Source organism: Manduca sexta, chromosome 8 (assembly GCF_014839805.1).
Source record: "Manduca sexta isolate Smith_Timp_Sample1 chromosome 8, JHU_Msex_v1.0, whole genome shotgun sequence".
In the NCBI taxonomy this organism is placed as follows: domain Eukaryota; kingdom Metazoa; phylum Arthropoda; class Insecta; order Lepidoptera; family Sphingidae; genus Manduca; species Manduca sexta.
In genome coordinates this window covers 1,505,748-1,533,347 of record NC_051122.1, presented here as the reverse complement: position 1 = coordinate 1,533,347, position 27,600 = coordinate 1,505,748, and the positions used below count along the sequence as shown (strand labels likewise).

The 27,600-nt window shown below is 34.9% G+C and overlaps 2 protein-coding genes across 2 annotated transcripts in view; one reads left to right on the top strand and one right to left on the bottom strand.

Annotated features, from left to right (window-relative positions):
- LOC115448317 (neuroendocrine convertase 1) overlaps positions 1-12,916 on the top strand; it is a 29,132-nt gene extending 16,216 nt beyond the window's left edge. Inside the window, exons 2-15 of the mRNA XM_037436487.1 lie at positions 4,272-4,373; positions 4,747-4,932; positions 5,017-5,163; positions 6,034-6,135; positions 6,229-6,346; positions 8,027-8,145; positions 8,323-8,402; positions 8,585-8,717; positions 8,850-8,950; positions 9,056-9,148; positions 9,243-9,365; positions 10,111-10,268; positions 11,515-11,648; positions 12,466-12,916. Of these exons, the coding sequence (XP_037292384.1) occupies positions 4,272-4,373; positions 4,747-4,932; positions 5,017-5,163; positions 6,034-6,135; positions 6,229-6,346; positions 8,027-8,145; positions 8,323-8,402; positions 8,585-8,717; positions 8,850-8,950; positions 9,056-9,148; positions 9,243-9,365; positions 10,111-10,268; positions 11,515-11,648; positions 12,466-12,783 (1,914 nt within the window). The 3' untranslated portion in view covers positions 12,784-12,916. The remainder of the gene's footprint in view (positions 1-4,271; positions 4,374-4,746; positions 4,933-5,016; positions 5,164-6,033; positions 6,136-6,228; positions 6,347-8,026; positions 8,146-8,322; positions 8,403-8,584; positions 8,718-8,849; positions 8,951-9,055; positions 9,149-9,242; positions 9,366-10,110; positions 10,269-11,514; positions 11,649-12,465) is intronic.
- A 1,559-nt stretch (positions 12,917-14,475) lies between these two features.
- LOC115448322 (alpha-tocopherol transfer protein) lies at positions 14,476-27,223 on the bottom strand. Its single transcript, XM_030175728.2, has 6 exons — positions 27,084-27,223; positions 19,529-19,682; positions 17,201-17,295; positions 15,893-16,034; positions 15,100-15,293; positions 14,476-14,895 (listed from the first exon to the last, which is right to left on the bottom strand). Exons 2-6 carry the CDS (start codon positions 19,668-19,670, stop codon positions 14,599-14,601), a joined length of 870 nt encoding a protein of 289 aa, XP_030031588.1. The 5' UTR covers positions 19,671-19,682; positions 27,084-27,223; the 3' UTR covers positions 14,476-14,598.
- Between the last annotated feature and the right edge of the window lie 377 nt (positions 27,224-27,600).

The window sequence follows — 27,600 nt, the reverse complement described above, 5'->3', positions numbered from 1 at the left end:
CCCGCGCTAACCCCATACTCGTATGTGAGTGCAAACTCTTTGCGAGTTCTGCTACCCTGGTACACATGTGAGTGTTGAAACTCACATGACGCCACGAGTGACACGTGCGTGTGTAACGCCGGTACGCTCCGTGTCGTGTGTTGCATAACCACATGTGTGGTGTACACGTGTGAGTTTAGATATGTAGATGTAGTGGTACAAAACGTAAATAACTTATCAATGGACGAGCAAGTGTTTGTGAAACATGTGAAGATGAGAAAACAAAAATATTTCAAACGAATTCCCTAGAGTTTATTTCTAAATACCCTACATACGTTTTAGTAGGGTTACATCATAAAAATGTAAACAAATTATTTTATTAGTTCTTTAAAAATAATATTTTTTATTTTGAAATTAAAATAAAAAATATGCGTAGCTTTTTAGTACATAACAATTGGAAAATGGTATCTAAAGATTAACGAATTTATTCATGCAGTGTTTACCGCCAGTCATCACGTACGAGGCACATGACCCCGATCTCCGCCCGACGCAGTCCGCGTGTGTGATCCACACGTGCCGTCGGCATTTATCGCCTCTACTTTATGCATTCCTAGTACATACATGTGTTTTGAACGTCACATGACGGCATCCATTTCGAATATGACAAACGTGTGACATAAGTGACAGTGTCATGGACAAACGTTTTGTTTTTGCACACTGAGAGGTCCAAGTCCCAATTTCCCATTCGAGTAATTATAAGTGTATTGATGTATTAAATTAGTTTTTTTTTAAAGGAAATTTGTTTTTAAGCCCATAAAAGAGGTTAACAGAAAAAAGAAAGAGATTTAGCTTATTTGGTGCATAATTTTAATACAATAAAAGATTTTTTGCTCTTTTAGCTTTTTCTATTATTTGTTTAGCTACTTATATCTATTTAGTAAATTATTTCTATTTTTTGTATAAATATTCTTATTTTACAAATAACATCTAATATTAACTGAAGCTGTAGTAATACAATAGAAAAAACAACAACATAAAATAATAATTATTTCATTTATCTTAGCATCAAATAATTTTATTGCGTTAATGAAGGTTTTATTAAAAAGGTAACTTTTATTCGCATTACTTTGTGCGCATTTCTTGCAAATAAATACAAAATAACTACAGAGGTATAGTACACAGATAAATATAACTTTAATTCGCATTACTTTGTTGGAATTTCTCGCAAATAAATGCACAATGACTACAGAGGTATTGTACAGATGTTTATTTTTATATCACAATCCGAAACCAGCTTACGTGTTATTTAATATTAGGGGTCCTTCAAGCCGGCATAATTCTGGTGTCCGTCAAAGAATGTTTTCAACTCTTATAATAATAATAATAATATCAGCCCTGTATTATATACTTGCCAACTGCTGAGCACGGGCCTCCTCTACTACTGAGAGGGATTAGGCCTTAGTCCACCACGCTGGCCTAGTGCGGATTGGTAGACTTCACACACCTTCGAAATTCCTATAGAGAACTTCTCAGATGTGCAGGTTTCCTCACGATGTTTTCCTTCATCGTTAAAGCGAACGATAAATTCACAAAGAATACACACATGATTTTTTTTAGAAAAGTCAGAGGTGTGTGCCCTTCGGATTTGAACCTGCGGACATTCGTCTCGGCACTCCGTTCCACATCCAACTAGGCTATCGCCGCGTTTTTGGCTATGTCTTGGCGGTTGATATTTTCCCCGGAATTCACTCTTTAATAACAGGTGCAGGGGGAACACGTGTCCTAGTCTGAATAATAAAATGGGTATCCACTATCAAGTGGTCTTATGTAATCCGCTACTTAATAATTCCAATAGAGTATTGAATGCATTGCCGGTGAGTTCGTATGGATTAGAGATATTGTGTTAGGTGTAGGTATTACAGCTTTCCTATATATTATTCCAATCTTATCTCATATACCATACAAAAACCAACACTATATTGTCCTTTTCGTTTGCATTCTCAATTCTGTGAGATAATTGCAATAGCTTAGTCGACGCACAGGGCCACATTGTAGGTTTTGGGCTAATAAATTTTTGGACCTTATGAGGAGTTTTATTAAACATCTTTTAACGTCAATAATTAATTGAGTATTTCAAACCAATGAATCCCTTAAAAAAAACCTGTGTATTAAAATTTGGGCGCTTAGGTCGGAGTTCGACCCAGATTAGGGACGGACGCCGCCCTAATATAATCCGCCCTGAGTCCTGTTGGACGTGGCTTAGGGCGCCGCCTACATCCTATTGTTTTGGACGTCTCTTACCAGGAATCGATGAAGGGATAGGAGTTCGTTTTGGACTAACGGTAATTACAGTACGTTTGTAGTGATTTGGCGTTTGCATAAAGATGACATGCAATTGTAATGAATGAACTTGAACTGTAAATGAGTACATCTATTTGTACCTTTAACATAATGATAACATTATTCGATATTTATTCAGATAATGGAATTATCTATAAATTCATTTTTAATTCCTATCAGATTGTAAAATGACCAGTAATCCATCGTGGATAAAACATTTATATTTTTAACTAAACTACCACCAACCAGATGAAGTCAAATCTTCATATTAATTTAAACATCCTTTTCCATTAATAAAATCTATGCTTTATAAGAGACCTGTAGAATAACTAGGGGCTACAAACTGGTCGCTCAATTAAAGTCACATTATAATATAGATTTTAAAAAATATTCAAAACGAATAAACAAAACTCGTCTCATCAGAAACACCTACGCACCATAATAGAATATAATGGTAAATATTATTAACAATGGCCAATGCATTACAGTTGTATTGTACAGATTTATCTCTCACCCTCCATAAATAGACTAGCGACGCTCCCTCACTGTGCCTTCTGTGTACACGTGCACACATGTGTCTTATATGACATGTATTCCTGGTAACAAAAAATAGCAAACGAAAGCGAAAAAGGAAAGAATCCAATCGTATTTGTCAAAATTTTCATGGAACTTGCTGTTAATAAAGTCTTTAAAACCAATATTGACTAAAATGCCTATAATTTAAGGTCTAAATAACACATTTATATACCGCGAATTATTATAAAAATGAATCTTAATATTAAAGTGGAACTTGAAATATCAGTTACAGGAAAGTTATAAAATAATATTTTGGGTTTTCAAAAGGCAATAATAAATAGTTGTAGTAAGATCGTGTATGAATTTCCTTATTTTAGCAATCGACTATTAAACAAATAACATTAGGTAGACTATGAAGAAATTAGATTTAAAACAATTTATGGCATTGTATTTTGTTTTTTTAGGGTTCTCTGCTTCAAAATGAACTTACTTTATGCAATTTGTCCGTCTGTCCGTCCGGCTATCTGACTCTGAAGGCCTTTTTTCTTAAGTACGCGTTGATTATATCAAGTTGTACTTTGTATCAAAAACTCGAGTCTGCAGTCTCAAATCAAACTTGTTAGTCGACGCGAAAACACGGTACATTTTATGTTCGACCGATTTTGTCACACTGAATCAAAATCTATAGGGTATTTTCCAATTTGGCAAGAAGCAATGTTTTACGGCACACGTAAAAGAAATTATCTAAAAACCGTATATATTTATGTATATGCTCTTTAATAACAAAAAAATACAGTCGAACTGAGAACCTTCTGTGTATTTTTGAAGTCGGTTAAAAAACCTAATTTACTATTACAAACTTATTACTTGCGTTACTGCAATAACCGTGTTTGGAGATCGAACAGAAAAGTTAAGTTTGTCGAGTTTGAACTTACATACACACTGCGGAACCGGTGCGCGATTCACGAGACGGACTGAGACGTTGGCCGTCCAAAAAGTCAGTCACAAATGTCCTCCTACATTTTATAATGATATAACTTTAAAAAAAATACTGAAGACAATTAGCGGATCTTTTGCGTTCCAGACTTCAATACAATGTGAGTTCATTCCGAGTAGATCGAAACGTCATTAAAAAAAATCTAGTAGGTAGATATTGTAACTGAGTTTTCGGACTACCTACACCTTAGTGCGCTCCGTGACTATGAAGACTGCAGTCTAGGAAACAGGATTTTAGTTTGACTTAATAGTAGGATGTAATTAAATCTAATAATGTTTAGTGATTAGTGTTCGGATACTGCAATATACCGAAGATATAGACGAAGCTGTGTTACTTGTGCAGACTTGTGGAACTCGGTACATTCGAACAACTTTTGGAATAATTACATTTACGATATAGTTTGATTGATATATTTATGATTTTTTTTTTTTTGTTTTAGATTCGCGGATTCCCCGACACATATGTTTTCTCTAAATATCAGCATGGCAAGCAGCGGCGGGCGCCCAGCCGCTACACAACGACTCTAGTCAACGATCGCAGGGTGAGTGGAATTCTCTCGCGTTTATGCCAGCCTGGTAGCAGCGTACTGAGAATACACGTGGCTGTTGCACTTAACTGACAAGTTAAATTTAACTGTGACACTGTTTGCACGAAAGTGGGTCGAGGTCTTTATTTATCCAACTTGTTGTAACTGGATTGTGGAGAATTAAATTTCCTCTAATACTACGTGTCATGTGTCCTGGATTTTTGTTTTGTCCCGGAAAAAATTTCAATGGTACTTTTACTTCGGGAAAGGTCGTCCCCAAGGCCCGGGCGATGCTGCAAGTAAAACTGAATCATTTATTTGATGTCTCAATAATATTTTTTTAATTTCGGTAGAATGTTTTTACTAACCGGAAATGTTGTGATTTCAGGTAAGATGGGCAGAACAGCTGTTCGCCAAATCTAGGGTAAAACGGTACATAACTCCAGAACCTGATCAACCTCTGCACAGAGTCAAAAGATTAGAGGTGAATGACACGAAGATAGAGAAGAGAGCGACTGAAATGGACGAAAAACGGTTATTCAATGACGAACTGTGGGGCAACCAGTGGTACTTGGTAGGTAGTCCAAAAGAAACTTGTATGATAAATAAACAAAGTTATATTACATACTTGTATTGAAATAAATAATATTATTTACAGCAAGATACACGTACTATTCACTATCTACCCCGATTGGATTTAAACGTGCTGCCCGTATATAAAATGGGTTACAATGGCAAAGGAGTTCGTGTCTCCGTACTCGATGACGGCATCGAGCATACGCACACCGACCTCCGCGATAACTACGTGAGTGTTATGATTCCCTGGTAATATTCAGTTGAATTGTTATATTCGACAAGGTTCGGCGTTTTTGACAGATGATGATGGATGATGATTGATCATGATGACACCGACACAGTACTCGATAGCAAAAACACATTAATCGCTCGATAGTAAAAAATAATCTAAGTGATAGAGACCATGTAATTTTTTATTTTCTTTATTTTTTAAGTGAAAATTTCATAACTTTAAATAACAATACTTACTTACTTATTGCTCATTATTTCAAATTATTTATTATAAGTATCAACGCAAAATTATATTCCATTTCAGTTATAAACTTAAACGCAACTCCAGTCATTCACATCATATATGTAAATAATATTGAAATATTTAAATGAGCGTTGAATACCGTACTAAATGGTTATATATTCCTGGTACTTTTTAGGTGTTTGGTTAGTATTTCCGATGTAAAACGTCGTAACCGGGTGTTTCGGTTGGCCGCCCCACTGATTTCTCAGGAATAAAAAAATATTAACTTGAGAATTTAAATCTTACTACTTATTTTTCATATTATAGGGGTAAAAATAATTTATATTTTAGTCAATCATCAATTTAATTGCTAACTGGTCTTACCAGTGTTATTAATAATTATTATAATCATAATATAATATTTTTCATATAACAAGCAAATTCGATTCGAATTGGTTGACGGACGTCGGTGCGAACACGACACTGCTTTCAGTTTATGCTATCCTAGTGAATTCGCGGCCGATATGACGCGGCCACTGCGCATAATCTAAGAGGCAGACAGGAATATCGCGTCACGTTGTTTATTTATTTATTTTTTTACATAGTTTTTATTAGTATTTTTCCTATCCACTAATGTTTCGGCAGGACCCTGAAATAAGTTGGGACAGCAATGATGGAGATTCAGATCCTACGCCCAGATACGAAGAGAAAATGAAAAATTCACATGGAACTCGATGTGCCGGTGAAGTAAGTTCATAGTTGTTACATATTATAATTTATTTCAGAGCCTCGAAACATGTAATCAATCGCCTTTCTTACCAAAATTCATTCATGTCGCAGATTGCGATGACTGCCAACAACTATAAATGCGGAGTGGGCGTGGCTTGGGGAGCCAAGGTGGGCGGAGTACGTATGCTCGACGGACGAATCACGGATATGATTGAAGGCGAAGCTATAGGTAAATTAACTCTTAGCATTTATGATGTCCTGGTGTATTCGGTCGCCATGTTGAGATCAAAATGTCGTAGGGTGTTGTTTGTTTAGTTTTTTTTTCTTGCAAATTTTCTGATCTGATTAATTCATGGGAGTTTATTTTGTACAGCTTTTATTTATAAATTATTTGTGTATTTAATGCTAAAATAAATGTATTATAAATAATATGTTGTTTATAGCTATGCGTTTATTCTTTGATTACAATTATTATTAATTATAATTAATTGCCCTTTCACTTGATAGCAATTATTTACCAGTAGTAGTTTCTTGTTTTAACTTGTTACATAATATACAAAATATAATAAGATATAATCTGGGGCTGAATGTTATTTTTGATATAGTACTTTAGAAATTATAAGTTGTAATAATAATTATTGTATCGCCCTCTAGTATGATGAACTCTCAACCCACGTAAGACAAATGTTTTAGCGACACAAATGAACTCGTTGACGGTTATGAATTCCTGGTAATATTAGTGAAAAATGACGTAACAGCATGTCCACTAACTACATTTGATGTTGTTGTTTGCCGTTTCCACCGCCGTAATCGTGAAAATGCATGCATATTTTATGTACATTTTATTCATAATATAATGTGCTCCCATAAATAAATAGTTTTATAATTTCGTGTGGAAGTATTAGCAATTGTCAAAAGTTATGATGACTATTTAAACCGGTTTAACAAAACTGGTAGGTAGTAGTAGTGTAAGGTTTTGATAATAAAGAAATCTTGAAATTATTCAATTCACCTAACATTTATTTGTGTGCCAGTGAATTAAGGTCGCCATTCGCGCACATTTGCACCTGTCAAAAATGTACTTTATTAAATGGAAATTAAGGTCGTCTTTAGCGAGGCTTTGATTATTGACGTTGACGTCGGACCGAAAGTCAAGATGCGCGAAACAAGTGGAACGCGGTCGCTTTGTACCAGGAAGCCATAAATAGATGTTGTTAATCTGAGTATTCGCGAATCGTATTCAAACCAAATGAATTGAAATAATAATAATATTATTCTCTCAATTTATCCATGCTATCCATTATTAATGCTAACTCTGTCTGTCAGTTTGTTAACGTTAACATGGCCTTAAAACATAAAACATTATTATTTTGAAAAAAAAGGGTACAGATTAAAGTTGATAAGAAAGTATAAAGGTAGGCTACCTTTGCTTTTTTTTTTGGAAAAGTTTATACAACATCACGAGACTTTTTTATTTCGCATAAGCATTTTCATGCCGGTGATGCAGTGAGCATTTCCCAATAAATAAATGCTTGCCGCAAGTCCTAACGTCTCTTGGTGATTTCGTGAATTTCATTTTTAGTGTTGTGATTTCGCCGACAAAAGTATTTCGAATATCAAAAGATTTTTTTTATTGCCTTGAAACAGCGCTTTAACAAACACAATTACTAGGACGACATTATAAAATATGAATAAGTATTAATAATAGAATAGCAGTTCTATATAATTATTTTGGTAGGTTCCATATGTAAAACAAAATTAATTTATTAAATATTTTGGAAAACTTAATAAATAATAAAAAATTGTTTAAATTAGCTAGGAAGAACCAGTATCATCCATTCCTATTATAATTGGAACAGAATATTAGAGCGGCATAAGTAGCAAGAAGTTAATTATTTTTGTGGTGCAGGATACGCTGTGGACAAGGTGGACATCTACAGCGCTTCATGGGGCCCTAATGACGACGGGCGCACTGTCGAAGGACCAGGCCGTTTGGCCATACGGGCGTTCAAACACGGCATTAAACACGTAGGCATTCTTTAAATTACACTAAAATATAAGTACTTGCTCGTAATTTATGAGTTATTGATTTCTTATAGTGGAATTTATAGTCACTTAACATAATTTAAATTTAAAAGGGTCAACACATACATACATATGAATAACAAAATGACGAGATTCATAATAATTAATTTGATTTAACAGGGACGCGGTGGAAAAGGCTCAATATATGTTTGGGCGAACGGAAACGGAGGCGGCTATAGCGACAACTGCAACTGTGATGGGTGAGAATTTATTATATGCACTAATAGTCTATGTATACATTCTTATATAATTTGATCTAATTTATACGATGGCCACACGGCTTTACGCCAAACCACTCTATTGTTCCGTATCCGTACTGTATAGGCATGTCTTAATTAACTTGAGCGTTAATTCCATATTATTTTTTTAACGATTTATACAGGTACTCGTCAAGTATCTACACAATTTCGATAGGCAGTGCCTCCCAGCACGGTCTGTTTCCTTGGTACGGAGAAATCTGTTCGTCAACGCTTGCCACGGCTTACTCATCTGGCGCTTACAAAGATCAAAAAATTGTAAGTACTTCTTGAGCAAAACGTATGATTATACGTATGAATATAATGTATACCAAGTAACAGAGTATACTTATAATATATATTACATAAGAATATTATAATATCGAGACTTGAGTGTGTAATTACTTCCAGGCAACCACAGACACGAGTGACAAATGTACGCTAAACCACACAGGCACATCTGCAGCCGCGCCCCTCGCAGCTGGCATCATCGCTCTCGCTCTACAAGCGAAGTTAGTAAGCGGATACTTCTTGCATGTCATGTATTCCTGATAAATGATTCAGCGTTGTCTGGTTGTGTCAGTGCTAATTTTAAAAATATTTTTTCTCTTTCGCAGCCCAAATCTAACATGGCGTGATGTTCAGCATTTGATTGTTTGGACGTCGGAATATGCGCCACTATCAGCTAATCCAGGATGGCAGTCCAACGGGTATATTAGTTATATTACTAACTTATTCTCGTAATATTATTGTTATGTTTTATTTTTTTAATTTTATTCTTAATCTAAATAACTTTAATTACAGAGTCGGGTTACGTTTCGATATACGGTTTGGTTTTGGTCTCATGAATGCAGGCGGCCTCGTTACAGCAGCATTGAACTGGACGACCGTGCCCGAGAAATCGATTTGTCGTATGACAACTTCGCCGTGAGTATGTTCTCCTAGTATTACAATCGCCAGATTGCGAAGTGCGATGAAACCGTACCACAAAGCGCTCGCTAGTCGCAAAAGTACGCCGCAGATATAAACTTCTTTTCATTTATGTTGTCCTAGTAAAATATTCGTTAAGTTTCGACTGATGGAATGTCGCGACCCCCCTGAATACTATCGAAAGCTAAACACCAGTTTAATGAGAGATATCTTTTAGACATACGATGTGCGTAATGTGGTGTCATCATTAATTGGTGTATTAGTCGAATGTAGAGCGAGAAATTTTAGGCATCATGAAATCACCTTGCCACGACGCGACGCAGTGGCGAACGAAGCACGCCTTGCGATACGTTACCTAACACATATCTTTTAGGTTTATGCAGCCCTAATAGATTATTCCGTGTGGTCGGTATCTTTCGACCACAATGCGTCGTGATCGACTATGGATGGATGGATTGGGTTCTTTCGATATACAAACTGGTTTTGGTAGCAGGTTGTTATTATGATAATATTATGGTTCGAATAGAAAGAGAAGAAATATAATTTACCTGTAGATTATACTATCTAGTATCAGCGATGTGAAGGCGTTTTAGAAAGGTTGTCTTTATAATAATTTACTATATATATTATAGATATTATGTAGGTACTAGGTACACAGTAAGGTGGTAGGTACGCCCTATTTATACTTGATTTGACATGTTTTAGTGTTCGTTAACGCAATAAAATATCTTTTTATACACAGAATTGATGGCGAGGGCCGCATATCGTCCAAAGAAAGCGTCACTGTGTTAATAAAATTAGAAGAGTGTGTTGTGAATTACGCTGAACACATTGAACTCGTTACTAACATCGAATACAGCCGACGCGGAGCTCTGCAAATTTACCTGACGTCACCTCAAGGTTATTATTTAATCTTTGTAGTTTTATGTTCTCCTTGTACATGATCGCGAGATGTTCTGATTGATGATGCCTCTAAACAAATAAAAAATTTGCACGCATGACGTGCCCCCGTCCTTGGGCCACAACAAAATAAAGGAGAAGTGATCGATAATTTGGCTAATGTAGTAAATTAGCAATAATTTGGATAATTCATTCTTTAACCAACTAAAGTTTACTTGTTTTATTATGTTATTATAGTAATAATGATTATGATTTGGATATATTCGATAGTCAAATTATTCTTCGTCAACATTCGGAGCTTCATTTTACTCCCGGTATCAAAAAACGAAGAAGAGATTTAGTATGTCAATCAGACACCTGTAGAACCGCTGCATCCAGTCAACATTTTTATTTTATTGGACCCCGATTATATAACAAAGCAAACAAGTTTCTTAACTTATATTCCCTTACTTTACGTGAATGTAAATCTGTAACAACAAAATGGCTGTTAACCCTTTCATATGAGGATACAGAATCATTCATAAAAATAGGAAAATAATAGGACACATAAACATGCATACATACACACACACACACACGCACACACAGACAAACTCACACACACACACACACACACACACACACACTAACACACACACAACCACACACACACACACAAATTTTTTGTTTGTTTTGATTTAAGTACCTTTTGAAAGTTATCTTTACATTGTGGAATACAACTATAGACTTTACGGAGGTGGGCGTTAATATCTGCGACACAGTTACCCAACTAATGCAGATATTTTCGAACATTGTATTTTTAAAAAAACTGTATTATTTATTCCAAATAAAGATTTCTTATTATTATTTCTTATTAGTCACTGACTGGACTGCAGGGGTACGGCACAGGTCCAACCCATAGTAAATCTTCTTTATTTTATAATACCCTAGTACATTGGACGAAAAATACTTTTAGTTTTCGATTGTGAAACGCAACGAACGGAAACGAAACAACCAACCGTCGGTAAGCAACCGCATGCTTACAATGACTAAAAAAACAAGAAAGTAGGTAGTTTTGTATATTTATAGGTTCTTCGTTTATTTTACTTTTTTATTATTTTATAAACATTTGAATTTTGACGAAAGGCTTTTTCGAGATTATTTAGTTAGTAGTACTTTTTTTTAATGAAATTTAAATGTTTTATTTACCTAGGTATAAGGCATTAATATCTGTTGATAATTATAATATTTATAATTTTCGAACCAGGTACAAGGGTACAACTGCTGAGTCCTCGGGTGTTGGACATATCGAAATCTGGTTTTGTGAACTGGCCTCTCATGTCCGTTGCAACCTGGGGAGAAAATCCAAATGGTCTTTGGGAAGTGACGATTGAAGACAAGGTAAGAATCTATGTATTATTTTAATAATTAAGTTGATAATTGTGTAATATCTGCTGGCGGGTACTTACTTTTGTAAGCTATGTGCAGTTTCTGTGAACAAATTGTTCAACTGTTTTTAAAAGGATGTTCAAGAACATCCGTCCCCTTTCAAATATAATATTAAGTAGTATGAAACATTCTATGTAAAATTACATCCGTGTGTACTGGGAACGTGCCAGCTTTCGTAAATCGATCTATACTTATGTAATATTTTAATTTATTGTGGAAAACTCACTTCTTTACTCATACATAATACACGGCTACAACAACTTTGTTGGTCTATACTTTGTAAAATAGAATCGATACTTATTACATTTAATCGATTACAAACATCTTTCGAGTTATTAATAATTAATAGTACTTACCTAACTTTCTAATATTTTAAAGAAATCATCCAGCAGTGATGACATTTTTATTCCTTTAATTAAAGTTTGTTTTTAAGGTTGTACAAATAAATATCTTTTTTGTTGAAAATATATTTTCCAATTCGATTTATTTTGTTTGCTAAATCGATAACTTATAATCAGTGGAAAGGATTTAGGATTATTATTGCAGTTGCCACAAAAAAGTAGATATTTTTTTCGTGTTATAATCGTCTTTTCTATGAAAAGTATCTGAGTCCACAGCTACAGGGCTCATCTTAAATTTTACCAAGTATAGAAGTTCTAACTTCCAACTACAAAATAAGCTAATGAGAGAATGACAGAAATTTTAGCCGTGGGGACCTCTTTTATTTATCCCACCTTTTTTAAAAATGTTATTTTTTCTATCTAACCAGACTGGCGAAAACAACTTTGGTGAAATCGGATCGTTTACGCTGGTAATACACGGGACGCATAAAATGCCGGAGCATATGAGACAGCAAAGGGTCTACAACTATAGCTATAATTACCGGGAGGTGTTCGACTACTTTGACAGTATGATGGGCAAGGTCGCGGCCAACTCGGTCGCCGACATTGTAGCCCCTATACCAGAGTCGCATAACTACGGGGAAGTAGATGTCAACGAGATTGATCCGGCAGTGCTGGCGCAAGTCGAAAAGGAATTACAAAGAATTCATCACAGGAAAACATACACTACGACTTTAACATCGTAAATTAATACTTAGTATTAAGAAAATATGCGCTTGCAATGATCTCTTTATTCGTAGATTATTTATTATTGTACAAAGTTGTTAAGAAAATATTGGTGTAATCTATGCTACATATCAATATAAATACAGAAATAAGCGTTGGAAATATTATTAATAATTCCTTTTGGCAAAAAATTTTACGTTGCACAATTAGGCATGCCCGTAGAGTAACAAGGACAACAAATACATGCAACAGGTGTTTTCGATCAATGTTCCGAAACTTACTAGGCCGTTGCGCAATGTTCCACCATTGGTGCCTTTGTAAAATTGCTCCGCCTATATTATGTTACCACTTCTTCTTAATTCCATAGACATGATTTCTACTCTTTCTTTCTCCCTCTAACAATTCCAATAGCGTTACAAGCTCGTCAAGCTTTCTACGATTTATGTGACCTTAGTATTCGCGCAGACATGATTGGACTCTACGTTCCTTATTTCGTTCGCAAAAGTGGTGTTGCGAGAGCTGCGTGCGGCATATTATGAAAATAATTAACGTCGGGTAAAGCAAAATCGGGAGGGAAAAATGACACCAGATGGCGCAAATTCTTGCATGATCTATCTATGTATATCTTAGTAATGAGTAAAAAAAAACAATATTGTAAAAATTTAGGAGGATAATTTACCTCTTATAAAATAAATAATACATAAAAGAATTTTAAACGTGTTCAACTATACTGCTTCCAGCTTATGCACTCCTGGTATTTAGCGAGTTAAGTTTCGATTTTATTCCCTTTCTAGAGCGTCGTCGTCGGGCAGGGACCGGTAACAGCGGCCTACTCTTGACACTCGATTTCATTTGAAATTTAGGATTGAGCTCAAAACACGATAATTGGTACTTTTGAACACGACACTAGCGCACGATTCTAGTGGAATTTAAATGAAATAGACTCAGAGAAATAGAGTCCACGATCTCGACGACATTTTGGCACTCTTCACTACATTTTGACAGCGACGTATCGAGTTTGACATTGTATTTAAAATCGAATCGACACAGTTTTACAGTTAACTTTTTGGGTGTTCGAGTGACTTATTGTGAATTTATAAACTACGATAACGGCACGACTTCCGCTTTTATAATGGTATTTTGGATGAATGCAATAATATTGATAAAAGGCAGAGATGCAATTTAAGAAGAATAGCGCGATATGCCCATAATGCTTTCGCGATTAACGACACTGCATTTAAGAATAATTACCGGTTGAGTAAAGAACTATATGAGTAGCTGCAGTGTTTATTACCAAAGTCTATCCGTCGCAGTGACATAACTACACGATATTATAAGGTATCTATCGATTTATCATTAGCATAATATCAGTATATATAAGGTCCGCCTCTCGCACCGAATTTGAAATTGAGGATTTTGACATTTATGAATTTTACTTATTACGCACTGTTTAACTAACTCCGAAAACGCAGGATGGATGGAGGAAATTGATCGAGGAATATCAAACGATTTCATGATAATAATATGATTTGGTGGCATAGTCATTTTTCTATATCTGAGCAGTAGGTAATTCATAACTCGATTTAATTCGATTTAGCGCCATCTATTGGACACTTGATATAAACTCATTGTAATACTGATAAAGATGGCGCTGTTTGTTTTGCAAGTTACGATAATAGAATAGGTAACTTGGAGGTAATGAAAAACGAACAGCATGTTGGTAGGTATTTATTTTCAGTGGGTATTTTGTTCCTTTTCTCGTTCAATACCTTTATTTACATATAAATAATAATGTATCTATCTACAACACCACAAACACTCATAAATATAAAAGTTTATTTAACATAAAAACCCAGGTCCCTCAACTCTTGTACTAAAAAGTCATCTCTGTATTTGTACACTTTAGCTAACCATTCCTCAGTGGTCACCACATGCCTACATCTTCCACCGTATTCCGGTGGCAAATACTCAGGGTCTATATATTTGTGAAGAGAGGCCATGTCGGAGCCATGGAAATGAAGACGACTCCATACGGCAGCGGGCATAAATTGCTTGAATAGGTAGAAGATTGAGTTTAAAATCCAACTGTATCTTATGATGTGAAGCCCATGCATTGGTAAAGGAAACGAAACCTGTACAAAATGAAAAAAAACAATAAGTAAGAAGTATAAATACCTCATAATTCTTAAAATAGAAAATTCTATTCCTGTTAACGCCATCTCTACTTTATGGCACAAACTAAATTTGTCAGGTAAACACTGTTCAAATAATTCCAATATTATATCAATAGATGGCGTTGTATATAAAGTAAGTTTAATCAAAAGGCTTTCTCGTACCCCCATAAGACTGACTATCTGATAGGCGATTGTCGGCGTTAAATGCCTCACGTGTCGTAAGCTCAGCCCTTCCAGGTCTACTATGATGGTGACGCCCAGAATTTGCAGTTTGGGCTGCATAACCGCGATCTCATCCATAATGAGCGCGCAACGGACCACGTCGTCTATTGGCACCGCGTCAGGGTCCCAACGACCTGTAAAATAAAATATATTTTAGATAAGACCGACTATACCTAGATAATTCTGCAGTAATTAAACAAAGATCTCCCGTGTCAATATACCAGTCTGTTTTGGTAGACATAATTTAAAGGGCAAGACATTAAGTTTGGAGTTATTACCTTATTCTCTATTACAGTGTAATCTTCAGACACGGCTAGGTTACGTTATCTTGATGAAATTACCGGGAATGGTATTCTGTATGCCAATTACTATTACCTTAAACGTGCCGCGGTGCGTTACAAAATAAAGAACGGGATAAGGAATAAGGGCCCAGTATTGTATACTAGAAACTAACAAAACATGTCTAAAATCTCAGAATGATGAGTATAGGGTAATGTCATAATTTCTAAAGCTTTAGATGGTTTTATTACTATTTATAAATAAGTGAACTGTTCAAGCGAGCAAAGAACTTGTTTGATGTTTTTTGAATGTAAAATGTGCATGAGAACAATCAAATACTTTTTATATCACCTACAAGACTGCAGCTAATAAGGAAAGCTCACTTGCAGATCAAAGGCAGTTACAAACAAGTGACATAGCGTGGTGTAGAATTGTAACCTCTGTAATATCTTACCAAACCTCATTAATATTATTCGCCCATTGTCCGGACTCTCTGGCAACGTGCCTCCGTATACATCCTTGACTTTCTGCAGCCCGAATGCATCACAGTTGTATAAATAGGCGTTTTTGTGACGAAACTCTTCGTAACGTACCATCTGAAATGAGAATTTTAGTAATAAGCGAGAGGCTGAATCTATCAGAAATCTAGCAGGAACCCAAAGGAACCCACCAGTGGATACCAGAATTGAGTACCTAACTATTAAAATGGTTATGTCAACGAAAAAACAATTATAGGGGGTAGATTTATAGACTACATTTTTAAACTTTTCTCTATTAAATTTTCTTTAGTACTTGAGAATTAAAATCGATAATCAAATGATTAATCAATTACTAAATAATGATATTATCGATAAAATAGATTTATACTTTCCTAAATTCATACTCTCAAAGTCTTAACAAATAACTATGTTTTCATATATTTTTTTTTGTATTATATTTGAGCCTCAGAACAATGACAATTTGAGCGTGGTAATTTCCTTTCAAACGGCAGTTTGGCAATTCTATAACTATTTATAGTATAGTAAGTCGCAGTAAATATGATCGCATTAGATTTGAAAAGGTATTTATGTTTACGTGTCAAGGTGTTCGCCCGGTGACTGGCTGCCATAATAAATCTTCGCGTTTCCCAACTTGAAACTTCGGAATAATAATAGATACAAGTACAGAAGGAAATATTTCGATGGCATATGTTCAAAAGATAGCATTTGGTACTTTCTTCAAAACAATTAAAGCCGTACATGAGCATACTATATCGAAGTATTCATTAATTGTGGTTAATATTATGATGCAGCGTCCACTTTCTACCCCTTATACTTTTTTCTCCTTTATACGTTTGTACCTGTGCATGTCTGTGATAAATAAATTACTTTTCTTTCTTCTGATTTACTCTACAATAGCTTCAAACTTGTTACCATTTTAATACTAAGAAAGGATATTATTGTTCTTACATTTTCGTAAGTCAAGCTTGAAGCTCATTTGACAATGGATCGGGTATCCTATTGACTATAGAATATAATTCTTAATTTGTAAACATCTATTTTATAGAACAATACTAAGGATCCGTGACACAGTGCGCAAATCTATGATATCCATCAGTTAATGTATAATACAGTTAATGCACAATATAATAATTCTTCCGTTTAACATTCATTTAGGGCCTTGGATTTTGTATTTAGTCGTCTTAGAAATTATTTGACGAGTAGCCTCTACTTAGACTTAATGAACAGACGTTAAGGCTATAAATAACCTAAAATCTAATTACCAATTTATGCGCCAAAGCCGGTATGAACCTGCGACACCGCAGAAACCTGAGACAATACGCGTCGTCGAGCCGCCGCGGGCAGCACTCGCCTTTCTCTGCGAACAATAACCATTGTTATCGTAATTAAATCTTAGTTGCAATATACCAGGATTGCATAACATAACTTAGGCAGAAACGTGTCATAAGGTGGTATTTCGATTTGTTCGCAACCCTACCAACTTGAATCTTTCGAAATAATTCGTAGGGCAACGCATTTACGGGATTTAAAGCAACTGTGTTAATCGAAGACATGATCTATCTGTGTACTAAATTTTATCAAAATCAGTCTATCGGTTAATGCCTAATCGACCAAAATCATCCCACTTTTTTCCGAATCTTCATTATTTATAATATTAATTGAATTTGTAATATGATCTATAAATTAAATACACGAAGACAAAATGTTGTACCTCTTAGTCACACTGCGCACACAGAAGAGTGTGAGATTTGACATAAGGGAGTGCAGAAAAAATAAAATTAATGTATAATATCGACAGTTGACATTTTTTTTTTTGGAAAAATTTTAACTATATTAAAGAAACATAGAAAAACATGCTGATTTTAAATATGTATGAAACCGTATCCAATAAAATGTCGTAATATGTGTTACAAATATACTAGACGATACTAGCCTTATAAATATCTAACTAACCCAGTGCTAACCTTAGGGGATGAAGTGACCTGTTCATGATATAAATAAGAAACGCTCTAGCTATACTGTTGATCTAAAGGATGTCTAAGGTTAAACGCTTCAACTTGTAGGTCATGGTTGTGATATCGGGTCAATTGCATGACCTCCTTGAAACTATGATTCCTTAGTACAGCAGGGTATCTAATAGGAAATATAGCTTACATCACGATTGAATTAATTAAATTACTCTTGATAAATGATTTGTCTATATGTGTTATTGGTCAACTATTCGCCACAACTTATTTTAATGTGGGGTCAGCTCCACGTTCATTTTTAGGCATGTTCGATTAGCCTGATCCTACGCGTGATCTAATGTCGGGGAAATTTATTCAATCAACATAAAGTAGGGTTCGATATGGGAATCAAACTGCAAGTTTCTAGTCCCTAAGTGTTAACGCTACTATTAGAGTAGGAAGACTTCTTGTTCTAAATTATACTGAAAGATAATATTTATTTGCAAGTAATAAATAATAATTGAATCGTTCATTGAAAGATATCTTCATTCTATTTACAAATATTACTAGTAATATTAGGGATAATTGTAAAAAATCTTAATATTGTTACACTTCCATTACAATTTCAAAATACCCTGTATTTACACGTTTTATCTTTCAATGCACGTGACCGCTATATATTGACCACAATACACGAGGATACAAGGTCTGCATACATTATTGTAGAATTTCCAAATTCAATGTGTTTGTTTTGGGTATCATGGTCGGCGGCTTAACATAAAATAGAATAAGTTATAGTTAAAATAAACATCGATGTGGTCGGTCAGCGAATACGAGCGAGCAGTTTCGTATTTCTGTAGTATTCAGCGAGGTTTATATCAGGAAGAAAACTTGCAAACTATCACGGCAGGTTGACTTTTGTAAAGATATTTGCATGATTTGCGGTGAATTCAATTTGTATAGAATGATTGAAGTACAAAATCAGTGAATAAATCTATAACTCAATCTATCGCGCGCCATCTATTCAACAATCAGATTAAAAATTCAATTAAATAATCGAATTTTCCACGGGACCATATTAATGAGATAAAAAGTAATTTAACTAAAAGGTAATCCAGACCATGGTTTATCATTGTGCTAAATTTCCCCCAAATACGTTCAGCGGTTGCTGCGTTTACTTCTGATAAACATACAAATATTTTAATATTAGTATAAGTATTTCGGTAGGCAACGGCCTGGCTGTGCCTTTGGCATTGTAAAACCCGTGGGCGCTGGAGGCTGCTACCGACAGGCGAATCGCTCGCTCGATTGTCTTTTAAGGCAATAAAAAAAAATATAGTAAGAATGCCACTAGTAAACGTATCTCATAGTTCTTACGCAATATATGCTACATAAAATGTCTAGTCGAAACTAATTTGACAAAAAATTACGACTAAGCAACAACTTCAACAAAAACTAATTTGACGAAAAAAATTGATACTCAGCTTGCTCCGCGCTGTGTTAACCAATAGGCACGCCATAATTTCGAAACTAATTTGACAAAAAGATTTGTCACTCGGCTTGCTCCGCGGTCTATGAACCATGACGCACTCCATATCTTCCAACTCTTCAATAATATGAACGCGAATTGATTTCCGTACTTACCGCGTATCATCCTTCTCAGTTCGTCAATCGCTTTACCTCTTGTTTCAAAGTTCTCATTGCAGTTTTTTTTCGCAAATTCTTCGAACTCTGGATCTTCGTATCTACTGATTTCAGCTTGAAACGCAATGTCAATGAAAGGCATATTTATATCTTTCTGAAACAAAAGAATTAAAGGTTTAAAAGTCTGTAATTTGTTCAAACTGATGCTTTGGACAATAATGAAACCTTGTATAAAAAGTGTTTCGACACACTTTTATACATTAGACCGGCAAACAAGAACTGTCATTATGTGTGTACCATCATCACGCATAACTCCATACGACGATATGCACGTACTGATAGTCTTAACTCTAAAGGGATGGTTGTCTGAGATTCGTTAATCTCACTCGCCATACAAAACAGACTAACATCACTCCTTTATCCCCAAAGCGCTAGATCGAGGTGAACCAAGGCACCCACTTTTCACCATCTGTGTTCCGTCTTAAGTAATAGAATACAGAGTCTGTAGCTATATCTGATTCTAGATGCTTGGCCGACACGGAACAGAAAAACCCAATATCGCTTTATACTTATATAGTATCACGGGCCTGAATGCTCATGCAATACAACTTTTGTTCTTGCTTTTAATGACGAGACGAGCTTGCCGTTAGCCGGATAGTAAGCGATACGACCGCCCATAATCAGTAGAAAAATCATCCAAAAATTTGAATTACAAAGTATTGTTTGGTATTAAACAGCGCTTGCCATCCTGAGACATGAGATGTTAAGTCTTATTATGTCCAGTAGTCATACTGGTTACGACGTAAGTATCAGAATGAACCCTTCATGCATGCTTTGTTTATAACTTTACGTTTTTAATTAAAGATCGTATTCAAGTAAGTTTCACATTCAAGGGGAAGTATGTAAACTGTAAATAATTGGTAAACAGTCTATTTTTAACTCTCACCATTCATTTACTTATAGTATCTATTTGCTTTCTTTTTCTTGTATTTTGTTTTTCTAATACAATCTGTGAATCACTATCCACTAGGTGAAGGTACCAGTATGAAAACCAGCCCAAGAACTGGAACCTTTCGGCAGTATTATAGGATGCACGTTGACCGCATTCTTTATGTATTTCTTATTTTGTACTTTGTTATAAATGTTTGTGTGCGGCACAGGATATACAAATAATATCTTTCTTTCTAAATAATGGCTACTAATAGACATAAATAGGTAGATATTTGTTTGCATTTGGTACTAACCTTCGTTATACATAGTTAAATTGTTTTGCAAAGTTCTCGCCCTTCTCTTTTATAGCTGCACCAAACTATTTGTCAGCATTGAGTTCGAGTCATCGAAGAGGTAAATTCTACATTGAATTAGTTTCTCTTTCTGATATTACACTTATTGCTTCTACCTGTTCTGCTCTATCTCCAACTAGTTTTAGCCTTCTGCTCCGTCCGCGTGAAAAAGGTTTTTCGGGATAAATAATTTCTACGGATAAAAAATAGCCTATACCATTTAGACGTAATATAACTTCCTATTAGTGAAATAATCAAAATCGATATAGTAGTTTTTCAGATTAGTGCGTTCAAACAAACAAACTTTTATAAACGTTAACTTACTCGAAACGAATGGGTAAATACTACTAATTATTAGGGGTACCAATATTATCTTAGTGCAACAAGATACCCCGGGGCCGTCCCATATGCGTTGAAGAAGGCCACCGCGGGTTTTGGTTGGAATGCCGGTCTGGGGTATACAGGGGCTAGGGACTCGGTCCAATGCTCGATCGGATGATGCTATACTCCCGAGTGCCGACATTGGATCATAAGACCGATGAAACCAACATAACCGTTCCACTCACCCTCAAGTGATGTAGCGATAATACGTTTATTGCCCGCGAAAAAAAAGGGGTACTAATATCAAATTAACCAAACTTAAATTTGTCCAAGTTTTGTTACACAAGTTGTTATCCAATTGTGGCTTTCACTCAATATCATGTTTTCTATGAAATCTATTACGGCGCGACGGGAGGCTATTATCTATTATTTCGTACCATTTTGGAAACAGTAAAGTTGGTTGGTGGTTTAGAGAGCGTGAGCATTTAAATATATTATTTAAACTGTTTTGGTTTTGGCTTTTGAATCTATTTGGTTCGTAACGCATCTATAATTTTCTAAACATACTTGAGTTTATTGAATATAATAGGCAGTAACTTATCACCAGGTGTTTGCAGCTTGTTTGATCCTACAAAAATATGTAATACATTATCTCCAAACGTATATATTATAGCTTAGAGCCTTCTCCCCTTTGCTTTTTTTTTTGTTCTTTATATTCTCCTTTTTTTTGGAAATTGCAATGCGTCTTCCCTGCATTTTATAAGACGACATATTTTTAAACTAAACGAAAGCTATTGAAATACCTTTGCTAAGATTTGAAACATTCATACTTTCTTTTTGCTATTTTTAGTACTGCAACTCTACAAGTTCTATTTCGTTTAAAACAAGAGGTTATATAACTGCCTTTATTAGATCATCGTCGTGATAAGCCGGAAGATTGTCTGGCTAGATTGCATATTTTATTATAAATATACACCTGCCATCTTATGAAATCCTAGTATCTCCTAATGGTCATTAGTATGAGTTCCTTATTGCAATGGAGCTTGGGAAAGTTGCTTCATTAATTTTAGGGTCATTTTATCAGTGGATCAATGGGAGATGTATTACCAATCGCAATTCCTACTAGCTTCTCTTTTGTAATTTATGTAAAATTTATTATCATCAGAATGATTTCAAAACCGCACTTATGCATATTATTACTACCTATAAGTTGTGTAGTGTTCTCTTTCGGAAAATTTAATTCTTCGCTGCTGGTAACTACGTACGTATGCACTGGGTGATCTGGAATGATCCATGGTAGGTTCACGAGGTGTGTGGTCACTCCCTAGCCAGGTATAAAATATATCCAGTACCTTTTCCCACAGTAACATAGAGAATACGCAGTTAAATAAAATATAATAACATATTTTGTTAATACGAAATACCAGGTTGGTATTAACAATACTACCATACTATAGCAAATAAAAACTAGTCATTGGACACACACGGACGCAATCGCAACCTTCGGAAAAAAACATTGCGTCTCCCTTCACCATAATTACGAAAGGATATAGACCTAATGAAATGGGCAAGTCTGCAAAAGTATTTGTTTCTAAAAATTATTTTCGTACTTTATTACAAAAGTGTTGTTAGTAGACTATTTAAGAATAGGCACTAGAAATATATAAATGATTTGTCGGTAGTCGTGTGAGCAGCAACGAAAAATAAAAACCAAATAAAAATGTATCCTTTTCAATCATTGATAATGTCTTCGGTTTAAATTTTAATGAACAGATCTGAACAATAATTTTACATATTAATAAAGAATTGTCTTTGTTTATTCTATTCCGTGCTTTAAATATGGTATACGTAATCAGTTTACCAGATAACACACACAATCACAACCTTTATACCAGAAAGGGGTAACCAGAGGCGCCACTGGGGCACCGACTTTCCACCGAGTGTATTCCGTCCCATGATGTAATAGAGGACGAGCTTATCGTCATATTGGTCATACATTTTTAGATTCCAGGCTAAGTAGAAAAACACAAAATCACTGCCCGACCCAAGAATCGTATCAGAGACTCCAGCGGTGCAGTCGTATCGTAATACAACTACGCCACTGAGGCAGTTTGAAATCAAATCATTCCCAAAATCGTTTTCTAAATCTTAGTGCACACATATTTCTGTCTTTATCTACTGTAAATAAAGTCTTTTTTAATTCATTCATCACGATGCGCTATGACGTAATCACTAAACGAGAGACACTTATGGGAATTGATCAGCACACCTCGTTATATCGAGTGTAGTATCGTAATTGGCGTGAATCTGATTAGTTTGATTGGACGCTGGTGACGCAACAACATAGATTGTGTTTACTTATATATACATCTGTATAGTTCACTTATTTTGTCTAGAAGTAAGGTCAACGGCATCTATATGGTCTCATAGCAACGTAGGTTATAGACTGACAGGTCTTGGGATGGATTTCTAGGTCAAACATTATGGATATATCTGACATTATTGAACTATGATTGTTTATATAAAGTTTGGTTTTAGAAAGAAGGTGGTAAGTTTCTCATATGTGAGAGTCCGTCTGGGTAGGTACCAGTGCAATGTCTATTTCTGCCGCCAAGCAGTGTGTAGTCACTGTTGTGTTCCGGTTTGAATGACATTGTAGCTTGTGTAATTACTGGACATAATAAGACTTAATATCATACGTCTCAGGATAGCGAGTGAAATACCAGACAATACTTTGTAATTCAAGGTATTGAATGGTGTTTCTACTGTTTATGGGCGGCCGTATCGCTTACCATCAGGCGAACGGCAAGCTCGTCTCGTCATTCAAAGCGATAAAAAAGTAGTTTCTATAACGCGTTGAAATCTTAGAGGAATGTATATCAGAGATTGTGTGAAAAAACACTCGTGAACTGGGCCCATAACTGGTAAGTGGTCTCAGAATCTCCCATGTTAAGGTTATTAGCCTCGCCGGTGATTATTTCTTACGCTAACATTTCAATTACGCTTTGGAATTAACACTAGATAAAGTTAATGAGTCGATACATAATTAGTATATGTAGGGTAGGAATCTTAGGTCTATTATTGTTATTATTAACTTAATTAGTGTAATTAGTTTATCCGTTCTAATTGAAATAAATAAATACTCTGTAAACCTTTAGTGTAAATTATGTCCGATGTGATATTTTATGATGTGGTTGCCTGGAACTAGGTAGTTTGATTTGAGTGTTTGCTTTGTTTTGTTTTTAATGTGTTAACTACTGGCGATCCAATAAGAATAAATTAATTATAAATGAGACGTAAATAATTTTTACAACTAATAACAGTCATTAATGGTAGACTGGATTCATTGTGATAGGTCTGATATCATTGTGAAATCAAAATGTATATGTTTCTTTAACTGGTGACAATTTTTATCCTGACACGGCAAATTGACCCCACTGTCTCTCCAATACAATGTCGACTGACGAGAGATGATTACCCTTTGACAGTCGACACAATTATGCCGGCCTATTGGAAACAAGAATTGAACAGATCTACACAGACTGATCCCGGAACACCTTGTGCACGGTGGTCGCTATCGGGGCGGATATAAAATATACCCTACCACCAACAAAATATTAGACAAGATGGTAGTTTCTATTACACGCAATAACACAATTTCTGGTGTGTACAATTCTGTGACAAAGGTTTTGAAATATAATCAAAACTTGCAATCGAAGTAATAAAGATGGATTGTTTGCTTATTGCATATTAAAGATTCGTTCCGATGCCGTGTATGAAGTAAAAACTTGTACACTACTTTTTGTACACTTGTTTTATTACACGGCATTTAATGTCAAGGGCGTATCTTCGCCTATAGAACACACAAGCAAGAGGAAGAACTTTTTTTATGTCTAAAAGACGAACCTTCCTCACGTTAATTCTGCCTTTCTGAATAAATTAATTTATCTTCCGCATTTTTAATATAATATGCATAAATACGCCGATTACTTAATTTCATTACAAAATTTACTACAAATAATATAAACATAATTAATTGTGTGTAGATATGTTACCTTTCTGGAACTTGTTGGTAAACAGATGTTGTCTGTTCAAGCGTGTCATCTATTTTTATAATTATTATATTTTTATAGCTGGCATCGACCGTGTTTAATTTGGCGTTGTGTGCCTATGATTGTAATTGTTTTCACTTTGTTGGTACAATTAATAAATGAGATGAATGCGAAAGAATATTATACAGGATCATTTTGATATTCATTTATTACATGAAACCACATACTCGTCTTCACCTTTCTTGACATTACAAAAATCATCCATTAATAACGAATATTTTCATAAAATGTCGTGGTTTTAGTTTTCTGATTATTTTATGATTTTGTAGTTTAATGCGAATATGTCGTGTGGGTGAGTGTATTCCTGAAAGTATAATGTTGCCGCTGCGACGGATTCTCTTAGAGCAGTAGTAGTGGCATAAGGACTCGTAAAATTTAAAATACTTTTTATTAATATTTATTTGCTTCGAAATTTACACTTTTTTATTTTACATCTACGGCTCAAGTAACTATTTGTAAAGTGTTTTTTCCAAGGAGATAAGTATGTCGTTTCATTTAGTAATGCAATGTCGTAATGACCCTGTATTAGAGAAAAACTGGAAGAAGCTAATAGAATAGAAATGTTTGTAACCTGTGTAAAGGCTAAAATATTTTATATCTGACTTGTTATCGATCCCCTACAGTCGCGCTTTCCGCGGCTAGCCAATGTAATTGACAGGTCTGCTAATTCTGGCGATCGTCGCGTCGTCTACCTCTGGCCGACATATTTTTTATTTAATTATTTGTTTAGGATTTTTGTCCACAAAAACATACCAACCCTTTTGTATCTTACAATAGAAATCAGATTGAAAAATAGTCACGTCATCTATATTAATAAAAATGAATCCCTATTTCCCTTGGTCACGCCATCACACCTGAAAGGCTGGACCGATTTCACTAATTTTTTTTTGTTGTGTTTGTTATTGTCAGGAGAAGGATCTTATGAAAGAAAAAATTAAGGAAATTGAGCGGAACGTTAGATAATTTAAGAAAAGTTAATTGCAGCGATTGTCAGAATGCGCGCTGCAAATTCATAGTTAAGACGGGACAACGTCTGTCGGGTCAACTAATAGCTATATGTATATTAATGATGGTTGCTAAATTACAGAGCCCCTTTGCCACATCAGTGCTCGGACTCTACAAGATGGACTGAATCAGATCTTTTTTTTCTTTTTTTTACATCCAATTAATTGAGTTTGAATTGAGGCATCATATTTAGAAGGTACTGTTTTTGCAACCAGGTGCTGGTAATTGCAAGAGGTTAAAGGTGCTTTAACGTGTGATACTTTACGTGAAATGAATAAGGAAAATATATTTTATTTTCATAAGTTTACTTTAAGAAATATTCGTGTCAAAACCACTAATTTGGTTAATATAATAACTCATATTGTTTATAATAAAACATTAATTGATTTTGAATAAATGTTCTATGGGACCAATGTGGAAATATATTAAAAAAAAAACAAATATATTTTTCCAAATCGTTTGATAAATTATTGAATAAAAAACACGTTCAATTGATAACTTCCTTTTTTGAAGTCGGTTAATATCATAAATTTCTGATAAACTTCAGCATTTTCTTACAAATTCTGCTTACAGAAGATTTATAACTTTAAACAATGTCATGAACATACGAAATAAAAAGTAGTCAACAGTATCTCTCGGTCAACTGGAAAAAGGCTGTATAGCATCTAATTTGTGGGCCGCCTAAAAATGAGAATTTAACACGAATTGCCCGCAATTGAATCCCAGAGGCTTAGCGTTAGATAGAAAACCGGTTGTTAAAACTGCCAAATCTTAACACCGACATACATAAAATTGTAGAAAGAAATAAACTAGCTTGAAATATAAATCACTTACTTAAAACTTCTCAGAAAATCCAAATCCGTGTTAATTGATAAAACTCACAAAATCACCGATAGACTGCATTATGTAGCGTGACGTTTGTTTACGGAACTAGCCACTTGCGCGTGCGCACGCCGCGCTCCCACACTCGGTTTGTTTCTTTCATACCTAACCGCCATAAGCAGTAGTGAGGCGTTAGAAATGATTGACGGAAAGCTTTTTAGGGTTCCGTATCTTCATGTTTAAAACGGAATATTTATATTGGTTCATCCTAATTTATGATGCCCTTTAAATATATAGGGTCGGGATTTGGATATCAGATTTTAGTTAACATATGATAAGTGTCAGGTGCCAGGTAAAGTATGACTTAATTAAAGGTTAAAATTTAGAATTCTATAACTGGATTTTGAGGTCGAAAGTGGTTGGAATTAATATTATTATTTATCGAGAATAATAAATTACACTGAATTATTTACTTTTTGACTAAACTAAATTTAATAAAATAAACCTCTAAATGTACGAAATGGGGTTT

Excerpts from the sequence above, each read along its gene's own strand:
- LOC115448322 (XM_030175728.2), bottom strand. The coding sequence starts at position 19,670 with ATGCCTTTCATTGACATTGCGTTTCAAGCTGAAATCAGTAGATACGAA. Across the intron at positions 15,294-15,892 it reads AATAATATTAATGAGGTTTG|GTCGTTGGGACCCTGACGCG; the intron begins GTAAGATATTAC and ends TTTATTTTACAG. Across the intron at positions 14,896-15,099 it reads AGATAGTCAGTCTTATGGGG|GTTTCGTTTCCTTTACCAAT; the intron begins GTACGAGAAAGC and ends CATTTTGTACAG.